General features: G+C 51.2%; 1 protein-coding gene across 1 annotated transcript in view; it reads right to left on the bottom strand.

Annotated features, from left to right (window-relative positions):
* Positions 1-1,253: 1,253 nt before the first annotated feature.
* The window catches only part of LOC142362072 (tumor necrosis factor alpha-induced protein 2-like), a 41,872-nt gene continuing 30,063 nt past the window's right edge, over positions 1,254-13,062 (bottom strand). The window contains exons 10-13 of the mRNA XM_075427313.1: positions 11,479-11,634; positions 8,325-8,446; positions 6,552-6,737; positions 1,254-3,940 (exon numbers count right to left, since the gene is read on the bottom strand). Of these exons, the coding sequence (XP_075283428.1) occupies positions 6,557-6,737; positions 8,325-8,446; positions 11,479-11,634 (459 nt within the window). The 3' untranslated portion in view covers positions 1,254-3,940; positions 6,552-6,556. The remainder of the gene's footprint in view (positions 3,941-6,551; positions 6,738-8,324; positions 8,447-11,478; positions 11,635-13,062) is intronic.

Here is a 13,062-nt window from a genome sequence, read left to right on the forward strand (position 1 = left end):
TGCATCATTTTGCAATCAGCAAGTGGCTTGTCTTCTCTGGGGTCTCATGAGTTTAGAGATGGATTCTCCTCATACACATTTGCTAGCCAAGAGAGCTCAGCATGTCCCAAATACTCAGCATTACCTGTTTTTTCACCATCAAGCCCTCCCTTCACTAGCACACATCTTTGGCCAAGCCACTAAGCAAACTGGGGAAGCGCAGGTGGCACCTCAGCAAATGTCAGGTCTTTCCTCAGACCTTGCAGCATGATTAAGGAGCGTCTGTTTTCTGCTGTGTTCGGCACTGAGCCCTGAAGGAGCATCGAGCCCTGAAGGTGACCCTCGGAGACAGGAGCTCAAATGACTGCGGTGGCTGGGGAGGCTCTGCCACAGGCACGAAGCACTTCAAAGAGGCCAGCCAAACCCTGGCCCTGAGCAATGCGGGGGACACGGGTGACAAATCACTGCTCACCACACCACCCATCAGCCTGGTGCAGAGCTGGAGAGGCGATGGGTGGAGAACAGCTCCCAGAAAAGCCAGAAGTAGCATGTCATTCCCTGCTGCCCATGTCCCCGGGGCTGGCATGTCCGGGTGATGGGTGAGCATGGCAGTGGCACGACCCTGGCGCCAAGCAGATCCCTGTCAAACCCCGGGTGCAGAGGGAGTGAAGAGAGGGTCTTTGTGGAGCTGCTGTGGGGGCCGCCAGGCACGAGGGCAGGTGGGAGATGCTCATTGTGACTCCATGGTGACCCTGCCCCCGCCCGCATCCTGTGGGTGCAAAATAATCCTGTGGAAGGATCCTGAGTGTGACCCGGCCCTCCGAGAGCACAGCACAAATCCCACCCAAGCGCTTTAACCCTGGCCTAGGGTGAAGGCTAGAAAGCAGGAGGCTGGATCACTTGGGAAGGTCAAGGCACATGGCAAAGCGGGCTGAAATCACCTCCAAAGAAGGGAAATCCCTCATCCCTCTTCCCCACAGCCTTTCCTCCCCTCCCTGACTGCCTCAGATAGCCCCAGATAGCGACCCAGCATCCCCCCCTGCTCCCAGCAACCCTCTGGGAGCCTCCCCACACACCATCTGCTCTCCCCAGGTGACTGGGGTGGCCAAGGACGTCCCTCCCACACCATTTCCATGCCAGGTGGCCTCTCCCCATCGCCTTCCCATCCCCGGCCCAGCCAACGTCCCCAGGCCCTCCAGCTCTGGAGAACCTCACACATGCCACCAGCACTAAACCTCATTGACAAATTCAAGTCTTTATTTGCTGTGTCCACAAGCAGATGCTCTGCACAAGGTGGAGAAACTTGCCTCTAAGAAACCTCTTTGGAAGTGCTGCTTCTCCATGGACACACAGAGAGCAGAGGTGCTGCCCGTCCCCTGCCCACCCAGCGAGGACAGGCACAGCAGCAGCCGCCATGGTGCGGGGCTTGTCCTCAGCCACCTCAGCCACAGGGCCGGTAGCAGCGAGCCCGGCGTCCCCCACAGCTCCCAGCTGCTGCTGGCCAGCAGAGCGTACCCTCGTCAGACTGCGAATGTCAAATGGCAGGGACGTACACAGCCATCGACATGTACGTGGCAGCAGCCATCCACGTGCTGCGGGATTATTTTTAGCCTGGCCATGATCAAAATGTCAGAGGGGTTTTTATTCATTTTCTCTGGAAGGCTCGTTGCTCGAAATCCCCATCGGCAGAGGCTGACTTTGACCCTGCTGCCCCAGTCGGGTCTGTACACCCTTCTCGTCCTCGGAAAAAACGTGGTGGGAGGGGAGGGTGACTGGCCCAGCATTGCCTGGCAAGGCTGGCACCCTTCAGAGGGCAGGCGTCCACCCAGCCCCACAGCCCGGCCTCTGAGGCTGCAGCTCCGTGGGTTCCCCCAGCTTTCACATGGCCTGGGAAAGGTCTCGCTGAAGATGCAACGGACAGTTATGAAATGCAAGGGACACAGGAGCTGGGCCTTTGAAGCAGACATGAGGGCAGAAAGGGCAGGTAGGCCATGGGACACTCTCGCTGCCCTTTAACGATGCAAGGGATGGAGTGTAACGATGCCGAGATCTCATGGTGACCCGAAAGCCCACAGAGGACTCCCTGCAGATCTTAGGACCATAGAATTATAGAATCATAGAATAGTTTGGTTTGTAAGGGATCTCTAAAGGCCATCTAGTCCAGCCCCTCTGCAGTGAGCAGGGACATCTTCAACTCGATCAAGTTGCTCAGAGCCCCGTCCAGCCTGACCTTGAATGTTTCCAGGGATGGAGCATCGACCATCTCTCTGGGCAACCTGTGCCAGTGTTTCACCACCCTCCCTGTAAAGAACGTCTTCCTTATATCCAGTCTATATCTACCCTCTTTTAGTTTAAAGCCATTACCCCTTGTCCTATTGCAACAGGCCCTGATAAAAAGCCTGTCCTCATCTTTCTTATAAGCCCCCTCCAAGTACTGGAAGTCTGCTATAAGGTCTCCCTGGAGCCTCCTCTTCTCCAGGTTGAACAGCCCCAACTCTCTCAGCCTGTCCTCATAGAGAGATCACAGAATCATAGAATCACAAATCATTAAGGTTTGAAAAGACCTCTAAGATCATCAAGTCCAACCGTCAACCCATCACCACCATGCCTACTAAAGATGAAGAAGCCTGTTCCTGCCCGCTTCTCTGCCACTCACTCCGCGCTCAGCGTTGTGCCAGAAGCAAAGCTCATGGCAACCATAAACCTGCCCCAGCTCCTGTCAAGCTCACAGGACCACGTCTGCAGGCAGGGCCCTGGGAGGGCGAGCTGCCCCTGAGCTGGGACGCCAGCGTCCCTGGGGCGAGGGCACAGCACTGCGGAGCATGGCAGCACCTGTCTGGGTCTGCGCTTCCCCGGGGTCCTGGGACCAGACGTGTCCCCAGCTTCACACACTGATGGGTTACACACAGATTTGCCCCTTTTCTTGTTAGGGAAGCAGATTTGAGGAGGAATGGCCGCTCAGAAGAGCACTGGCATGTCTGAGGTAGCAGAGCCTTTTTTGCTTGTTTACATGGTCAGAGAGGAGCAGTAATGGCCTACATTAACACAATAGCAAAGGAGGGCCTTGAACAAAATCCAGCTAGGAGGTTGTGACCAGTCCATAGATAACTGGGAAGAAACGTCAGTGTTTTCCCGTGGAATTGCCTATTTACATCTGAAAACAGCACAGACCTTGCCCGGAGGCTGGGACAAACGGCTCCTTTCACTGCCTGCTTCCCATGAGGCTTTCCCCTCCCTCTCCAAGAGGAAATTTCCAGTAACGGAAGTATAAAAATGAATGCAAGACTCTGCTCCAGAGCCAGCTGTAAAACTCACAAGGGAAAAGCCCCCCATCCCACAGCCGGTGCCATGGCAGGCTGCCCCCAAAGCGGGTCACAGCATTCATGTGTGGGGACCGAGGGAAGGGGTGGCTCTCTGCACCCCTCCTGGTAGGTGCCAGGCCAGGCTTAGGGGGTGGATCCGGGTGCCCAAACCCACAGGCACCACCAGCACCATGGGCTGGGCAGGATTCCCTAACAGAGGGTCCTGGTCTCTGGAGGAGATTGCAATGCCATGTCACCTGCTAGGACACCGTATGGGGCAGCAGTCCCTGGTTTCAAGTGAGATCGCATGGAACAAGGGTTGGAAACAGAGAAATTAGGCCAGGGGGAACCTTCCTCCTCCTCCACATACCACCATGCCGCATCCTGGGAACAACCACCAGGACTCAGCTAAGCAGCAATCTCTAGGCAATTCTGAAGGAATGTCTTTCTGCCATATCCCATTCATCTTCTGCCTGGACTTTGCGTAGAAGATTAGAATTTGGGCCACGTGGTTCTCCTGGAAAAGAGCAGGAATTGTGTCCTCTGTAGCTGTCAGGCTTCTCCGTGCATCCGGCTGCACGAGCCCCTGAAGCTGTCAAGGCGCTCTGATTGCAGATGTCGCCACACAGGAGCAAGACCTCTTGTTTCTCACAGCAGACCTGAGGGAAAGCAAGAAAACATCTGGGTAATTAAATAACACTCCTCGGACACGTGCAAGAGTCAAGCGGCAAAACCACCCCTTCCATGCACAGACTCTTGCACAAAGCTGTATCAGCATTTGCCTGTTGAAAATGTCCAGTTCCTGGGCTACTCTGGCTAACGCAATCCACGGGCCCGCAGCCGCGGGCAGCACCCCTGCTGCTCCCTGCCCACTCCAGCCAACCCTACTCACTCCTGTTCGGGAAGTCATTTCACATTAACATGAAACAGCCAAAGATAACGCTTTTCTGAAGTCACAGAATCACAGAATGTTCGGGGTTGGAAGGGACCTCTGTGGGTCATCTAGTCCAACCCCCCTGCCAAAGCAGGGTCACCTGCAGCAGGCTGCACAGGACCTTGTCCAGGCGGGTCTTGAATATCTCCAGAGAAGGAGACTCCACAACCTCCCTGGGCAGCCTGTTCCAGGGCTCCGTCACCCTCAGAGGGAAGAAGTTCTTCCTCATGTTCAGACGGAACTTCCTCTGCTTCAGTTTGTGCCCATTGCCCCTTGTCCTGTCACTGGGCACCACTGAAAAGAGTCTGGCCCCATCCTCCTGATACCCACCCTTAAGATATTTACAAGCATTTCTAAGGTCCCCTCACAGCCTTCTCCAGGCTGAACAAGCCCAGCTCCCTCAGCCTTTCCTCATAGGAGAGATGCTCCAGTCCCCTCACCATCCTCATAGCCCTCCGCTGGACTCTCTCCAGTAGCTCCTCATCTTTTCTGAACTGGGGAGCCCAGAACTGGACAGAGTACTCTAGATGAGGCCTCACCAGGGCAGAGTAGAGGGGAAGGAGAACCTCTCTCGACCTGCTGGCCACACTCTTCTTAATGCACCCCAAGATGCCATTGGCCTTCTTGGCAGCCAGGGCACACTGCTGGCTCATGGTTAACCTGTCGTCCACCAGCACACCCAGGTCCCTCTCCACGGAGCTGCTCTCCAGCAGGTCCGCCCCAAGCCTGTAGTGGTGAAGTCCTCCTACCGCTGCTTACAGAAGGGACAAATATGTGGAACTATTGCGTTCCTGGCTGGGAGAAAGCAGGTGGTGCCCAGTGTACCTGCAGGTCACGCCCCAGTGCGTGGCAGCAAAATCGCGGGGGGCCGGGAGGCAGGAGGAAGGTGACCTCCCTTGGAGCACATCCCACCACCCATCTCACCGTCACTGCTGCCCCTGGGCTCGGGCGAGGCTGCTGACCTGCGCTGCAGACTCAGCCAGGTCTCTGGGGACCCGGGAGCCTATTTACCCAGAGGATCTCAGCAAACAGATTAAGTGACTTACGCCGTTTTAAAAACGTGTTCCTGAATATCTTATCTAAAGCGAAGGCAGCGCCATGGGTAATTCCTTTGAAGGAGGGTATAAAATTGGGTAGCTGATAGCCAGTTCATTATATCAGAATCAGTTGTCATTAGGAAGGGAAAATCTGTGTGCTTATTAATTGTTTCTCTAATTGCTTTCTCTCCCTGCTAACCGGGTAGCCTGCTGTCTGCTTGTGCCTGGAGGCCCCAGGTCAGAGCCCAGTGTAACTCATCCCTCATCTGCTAACGTGGGGAACTATAAATAAATGGTGACACCGGAGAGCGGCGGAGAGGTGGAAGGGGATTGTGCTGCTCAACCTGAGACACTCAGTCTACTCAGCTCACCCAACAGAAGGTGGCTGATGACAATCTGTAAATATTAACTGAGGGAGACTATTTCTGATAGCCAAGGGCTCTGGCCTGGCAAAGATAAAACAAAATTCTCTGGCTCTGAGCTAGAGCTGGACAAATTCAGACTAAAAAGAAGCTGCAGATTATTTAAAGCGAGCAAACAGCTGCATGTTCTCCACTAAGAAGTATTTTTAAACCATGAGGAACTGCTTGGGTTCAAGATCTGCCGCAGCTTACCCCCCAGAATCCCCGATTTGTGACTGCGAAGGAATCACCTGGGAAACTGAAAGGAGATTGCAGGTGCTCCAGATGAGCCAGGGGATTTAAGACCTTACAGTGACAGTCATCCCTCTGACTTTTATCCCTCCTCCCTTCTGCCACTGGCTGCTGCTGCTGCGGGCACAGAGGGGGCAAGGTCACCAGGACAGTATTGAGCCCAGTTTAATTCATACGGCTCTCATGGAGAGGGGCAGCAGTGGGGCTGACGTAGCCCTCCCCTCTGCACCAGGAAAGCAGGGGGACCACGGAGGAGAAAATCCCTCAGCGTGTCCTGCCCAGAGGCAGCAGCGCTTGCCTGGGAGACCCTGTCCCCGCACACATGGTGAGAGTGGGGAGGGAGGGGAGGCTGTGGGGACACACAGACAGCAGCCATGGACGGGGAGGAAGAGCCCTGTCTTCTCCTTTGTCCCTGCAGTAACCCGAATCACGCATCTAAGCATTCAGCGCCCCACATTTCCTACAACACCGTGCTTCATGACATGGAAATTTGCAGGTGAAGGGAAGCAGAACCAGCGTACACGGTAACGAGGGCCTCGGGGAGGTGATGCAGCAGCCAGAGTTGTTCCACCTCCCTGAAAGCAGGAATGCCTGCGCCTGGGCAGGCAGGCATGCTGCACACCAGCACGCTCACACACGCACCTACCTTTGCTAACAGCAGAGGCAGCCACAGAGTCCATATTTTCTAGGTTTTACTTCTATGTCTGCAAAAAGCAAGTTTGCTTCTGTTTCTGATTCCCTGCAGTTATCGTTGAATGCCCTCAAGAGAGCAGCTCTGTCTTCTCGGCGGAGCGAGTCTTTGATGTCCAGCACTGCACTCAGATGTTCCTTCCTTTCCAAAAGGGTAAAGGGGTAGGTCAGTGAAAGAGTCAAGGAGATAAGTTTGCTTCCTATCACTCCATTTTGCTGGACCAGACCAAAGATGGGAAGCTGCTGAGCTGCTTTTTGACACCCTCTGACCACCTAGCAAGGAGGAGGCCATACCACAAAGGGGTGTGGGATATGGCTGAGCTCATGGGTCCCGAGCCCAGCGCACATAGCAGCCCCATGAAACTGTAGAAATCTTCACCTCAGATTTCTCCTAGAAAAAGGTCTGTATCCACCATAATAGGTCTGGAGTATCTCTGCATTTGACCATTTGGAAGCATCTTTGATATCTTTTCTTCCCTCGTATGGTGCTACTTCTTGCTCATCTGGAAGTCTATAGGATTTTTGTTCTACATAGCATTGCTTCGCTGAGCAGGGCCACAACATATTAGTCTGATTAACAAACAGAGCAAATGTATCCAAGCCAAAGAGTTTTAAACATACGGGAATGTGCTGAAAGCAAGAACAATGCACCTACTCACACCAGGATGACCTCCTCTGAGACCCTGATCAAAATAATATCCTTCTGAGTACTTCCTATTCTCACTTCCTATATATATATTCATAAATATATAGAAGTTTTATACATATATTTTACTATTTATATATGTGTATGTGTATATATACATAGTAAGAGAATAAGTATTGCTATGCTGTACCAGATAAGCAGCTTTTTAGCTCAATAGCATCTTCAAATGTAGCAAATGCTTAGGAAAGGACTACAGCAACCAGACAAAGCATAACATGATCTGTCTTTGTCTTTCTTTTTTTCCCGCTTCTGGCAGTCTGCAGTTCAGGGACTTCCTTTGCTGGGGGTTATATCATGACTGCCATGCTGAATAGGCACTGAAACAATTATCTACCACAAATTGTCTGCTCCCCACTTGAAACTATGCAGACTTTTGGCCTTCACAGCATCGTGTGACAGAGTGCTCTACACTGTAATCATATTAACTTGGAAAAATACAGTCACTAGCACAAGACATCAGAACAAAAGATGGATGTAATAAACCACAGATTTTTGAATCAATGCCATTAGCTTAGATCTCACCTTCCCAATAAAAGTTGAGTTTCATTTCTATTAACAGCTTCCTGTGAGAAATGGCAGTGTATATTTTGCTGAATACACCTAGGATTTTTTGGAAATAGTTATACCTAGAAAAGAATTGGTGAATTGCTAAAGCCAAAAGCAAAGTGCTTGGAAGTTATGAAATGCCTAAGGATGTTCTTGAAATCTACATTCACCAGACAGGTGCCTGTAAACTGTCCATTCAGGTAGTATTGTGTCACAACATTCCTGACAGCCATTTCATCCATCCTTCACCTTCACAGAAGGACATCTCAACTCCACTGGTTAATGTCTGGCAAAGCTATAAACTATGTTAGTCAGCACCTGCGAATAGGCAGCATCAAGTGCATTCAAAGGTAAGCGTTGTGCCTGGCCCAGGATGCTGCAAAGAGAAAGTATTGCAGGACTAATACTGCTGTAGGTCTGCTGGTGACAAGTAATCATGTAAGAAACTACAGAAGTCAAACCAATAAAAGACCTTACCTTAGATCAGGAAATTCTTTGAGAATGGGCAGAAGGGCTATTTTCATCCCCTCACCATCAGAAGTTTTAATAAGTTCTAAAATTGCTTTTATAGGATCCTTAAGAGGAGCAGCCACAGGACCCTGGCAAGAGAAGCAAAGGTGTGTTCAGGGCAAGGGAAGCAGCATACAACATCAAGAGCTGGACTCCTGTCAGACTGGGGATCTCACTGTGTGGGCTAGGAGCTTTGCGGGACTGTCTGTGCCTGTTTTCCCTCCAGGGTAGCAGAAAAGAAACGAGGGTGTAACCAGAGACTGCTTCCAGGGGGTCTGGGTGACGACCTTCAGCAGCGCAGAATCCCCTCCTGCATGTCCTTTGGCAAAGTGGGCAAATATACTTCAGTTTTCCCTCTCTTGCCTGTCCTCTGGAGGCCATTTGGCCCTTTGGGAAGTGGTTTCCTTCCAGAGGTAAGCACAGCCCTGTACCCACGTGAAAACAAGCTCTGTTGGCCAGACTTGATGGCATTTGGGCTGCCCTGGCGCAAGCCCAGGGACAGCAAAGCGACCTTGGGGAGGGGGTGAGGGGACACAGACCCTCTAATGGAAAAACAGAAAAAATGGGAAGCCGGGGTGGACACTGTGCAGGATATGACATGGCTGGTAGATGCTGCCCATGGTCAGGTCCCTCTGAACTAGAGCATACAGAAGAAGAAAGCCTCATCCAGAAACACACAGCATTTTTAGCAAAGCCAGAGGAAGCAGAATGCGGATGAACTTCCAAAAGAGAGCTTCAGGTCTTGCTCACATCCTTCATCCATGCAGTAATGCAGTTAAATTGCTTCCCTGAATTATTGATGCCATCATGTCAACAAAGCCTCTGTGACAAAGCAAACCTGGCGAACGGGCTGCCAAACCGGGGCAGGAGAAGCCCAGGTTCTCCTGATCTCCACAGGGCATTAGAAACAGTAGGCTGCATTCTCGGTGCAGCTCACCTCCGTATTGAACATAAATTAAAAATAATAGTAATATTTGAAGACAGCCTTCTCTCCCTTCCTCCACACTGCAGACGTGCAGCATGTCTAGCTCTGCACAACACACAAGCTGTACTCGGCTCCAAACGCACTGATACTTTAAGTCTTCATACTTGGCAAGCTCACTATTACAAAATGCTAATTAATTTGAAGGTGTCAGATCTAGTTAAGCACTGTACAGACAGGCAAGGTCGGAGGTAAACAGCCTGCAATGTAAAAGGACAAAAAAGAAGTGTCTTGTCAGCAGTGCTTAAGCGCCTTTGACACGTTCTCTCTTAGGAGAGAAGCAAGGTATTTCCTAATGTGCTTTAAGGACGGAGGGGAAGGAAGGGCCTGAAGAGAGGGCAGAGCAGGGCAGGGAGCAGGTGCAGCCTGTGCGGCAACCGCCCGATAAATTCAGCCTGCAGCAGAGTACGTGTTTTGCATGCATAACCATGTACCTCATCTGACTGAGGATCGGGCTGTCCCCTGCAAGTTGCTTACGCGTTTCCTCCCCGAGGTTTTTGGTGCTCCCACATCAAACAGAAAGCGAACAGACGGAGGACGCAAGGGAAACAGTGCTAACTGGATGCGGACTCTTTTCACCCAAGCGGAATGTAGGGGCTTAGTAGATAATTAGATTTCCTGTATCTCCTTTGCACTATAAAACCAGCTTTCCTTGCACATTGCATCCAAAGCTGATGCTGAGCACAGCATTACTGGTAAAATTCAGTTGGAATTAGAGAATCGTCCTGCTTCTCCCAGTGGCTCAATTTCTCAAAGCATTGACTTGTCTGTGATGACTGATCACTCCAGGAGAGGTGGGTCTTCAGCTAAAAGCACTGCCAGCTCCCAGCTTTCCACCACAAAACTGATGCACTAACTGTAATGGCTTTGAGAGGCTTTAGAGGAGCCTACGGACCATCACTTTGATTTCATTTTATTCTCCGGACAAAGTAAGAATTGCTGAGAAATGACTTGCAGGGGAACTCGTCTAGGAAAAAACAGATTGCCAGTCCCTAGCACTTAAACTTGCAAGTCATGGGAATGATTCAGATTTTGTGAAATTATTAAAACCAATAAAGCCGAGACCTTTTATCTGCTCTGTGCCATTGGAGTCCCGTTACCAGCCCACCTTTGCAGCTGTCCAGCCTCTAACGAAGGGCAATGCCTGAGCGCTCTCAGCCTGCATTTGCAGAAGAGCTGTGCCAGGGCCGTAGCATGGCAGCGATTCTCCGACTGGAGCAGCTGCTGGAGGAGCTGCTGCTGGCCCTGGCAGTCCTTGCCCTTGTGTAATTAAGGGACCCATGTGACAGCCTGATGGCATCCGCAGACGCCGTGTGCGGCACTGCCAATTACACCAGATTTTTAATTGAGCAAACAGGCTTTTTTAAGCTCCCGAAGTTGCTTCAGCAAATCAGACCTAGCATTTTTCCACAAGTTTTCTTCAAAGGTGTGGCTCTGCTTTTACACCCAATCTATCCCTTCTGCAATGCATCTTCGCCTCCTAATGGCGTGAGGTGTTTAGCCCCGCAGGAAGACTCGCTCCTCCCTGCAGCCGTCACCAACCACAACAGCATCAGCTTGTTTCTGCCCGTGAGGAAAAGCTGCAGCACAGGGAAATGGCTCACGCAGCCATCAGCCCAGTTCCGAGGGGCCGGGAAGGGCCTGCAGGGAGGGAGGAGGCCAGGCGGAGGGGTAACAATGCATACCCCATGTCCAGGAAGGAGCAGCGTGCGAGGCAATCCACAGAGTAGGTGAAGATGCGGAGAAGCTGATTTGGTTCATCACTCCAAAGGCTCAAGGGAAAGCAGTGGGGAGGAACACAGTCCTTCCTGTTTTGCACCCCCTTGCCACATACCAAAGGCTTGCCTGGGGAGCTGACAGCTTTGGAGCTGTCTTACCAACTCAGAGGAGCGCGCCTCATTCTTATTTCAGTGGCAGGAGTGTGAATCTTGCCTCCTTGAGTCACACATTTCAAAACTACAAACTAACAGCTTCTGGCAGATCAGAGGGGCCGTCAGTGCATTTGATTGTCATTTCTGTGAAGCTGGGTACCACTGTGGTAAGACCTCTTAAGCTTTTCTGTTTCTTTCAGAGCCTTTTTCTCTGCTGGTACTGTCCTTGATAACAGAGAGCGAAACAGTAACCATATCAAAGACTTACTAAGCACTCTTTAAAGACGGTTTGCAGCATCCTATGATCTTCTTCCATCTGGCTGACAATCCTCCTCCTCTGCACAGAAGACGGTTTCCTGGAAGTGGTCAGGAGGGCCTGCACATACTCTGTAATAATGATGACGTTGACAGCCTTGACGAGGGCCTGTTCCAGAGCAAAGAAGACCAAATTAACTTCCCTGTACTGAGCAAGGACCAGACTATACCTACAGGACTAGGACCAGTGTAGACAGGGGATATAGGGCCCATGCAGATTGGTGTCCCGTTTCTCTGCTTAGGTATCCCTTTAAAATGCCTGGTCTAACACATGGAGTACCTCCAAGCTGTATGTGGATGACTTAAACATTGATCATGAGCATGGAGACATCCAACCAAAAGCAATGGGACCAGTTACCTGAGCCAGAGGTCACTCAAGCTCCAGAGCAGCAGTGACACTTAGCCCCAAGCTGACAAATACGTCACTTGGGGACAGCTTGGACTAGAGACGAAGTCAGATCCAGCCTTCCTGGAGCATCCCCACTAGACATGTCCCAGGTCCATGTCCTCGGGCACACAGTTGTGGCTGGGCACAGAGAGGTCACCAGGGCAACTCTGAGCCACCCACTACCTGGTGAGAAACCCCAGTGCCGAGACTACGCAGTGCCTAAAGAGGGAGGGAGAGTGAGTGTCTCTAAGGGTAGATGGGCTGCTGCACAGAAACCACATTTCCATTAGCAATTGAAATAAGAGCAGTTTTAGGCTGCAGTCCAAAGGTACAGGAAATCCCCAGCCCCGTCCAAAACAGACAAAGCAAGAGACAAACAGCTCCGGCACAGCGCTCCACCACGGAGCTGCTGCTTGCCCCAGCACTAATGTGACATAATGTCCAGTGGCAGGCTCTGAACAACAGCGGAATAGCTCTTAGTTTTTTCTGTTCCATTACTTTTTTCCACATTTCAAAATACTAATTAAAATCAGCACTGACAAAGAGCCTGCAGACTTGGGAGGGTAAGAAAAAGGGAGTCCAGTGCTTAGGGGCACATGTGCGGCGCAGGTAGCAGCAGCAAATCCAACCTGCGTGCAAAAGAGGGTGCCCTGGGTACCGATCTCACTGCCAAAGAGACAGACTCAAGGGTGTCATGAGACCCTAGACAAATTGTTTGGGCTACTGCAAAGGTGAAAAAACTTAGGTACTCTGTGAGGTTGTTCTTTGCCAGCCCTGGCATATTTAACTCTGCCTGAGATACTATGTCCTTTGGGGATCTGGACTTTTCCCCTCTCCCTGTGTCCACTCTCCATGAAAGGGATAAATATTCCTTACTACAAAGGCTGGAGCACATTAGCAGCTGAGAAGATTTCCAGTATAATGGTATTGGGACAAAGGTAGTATCAGAGATGGCCCAGTGCTCCCCCTCTGTATTTGGGAGGTACATTCAGTTTCCACATTTCTTCACTTGTTTGTTTCTCTGCTGAGATGACAGAAAGGTCCTAGCTGTCACAGTGAAGAAGATGCCCAGCTCTGTTGGATAGAGGAACTGGACTGAGACCGCTAGATCTTTAAAAGCCCTTTTAACAACAGTCAAAATTGTAGTTT

Source organism: Opisthocomus hoazin, chromosome 7 (genome assembly GCF_030867145.1).
Source record: "Opisthocomus hoazin isolate bOpiHoa1 chromosome 7, bOpiHoa1.hap1, whole genome shotgun sequence".
Lineage (NCBI taxonomy): Eukaryota > Metazoa > Chordata > Aves > Opisthocomiformes > Opisthocomidae > Opisthocomus > Opisthocomus hoazin.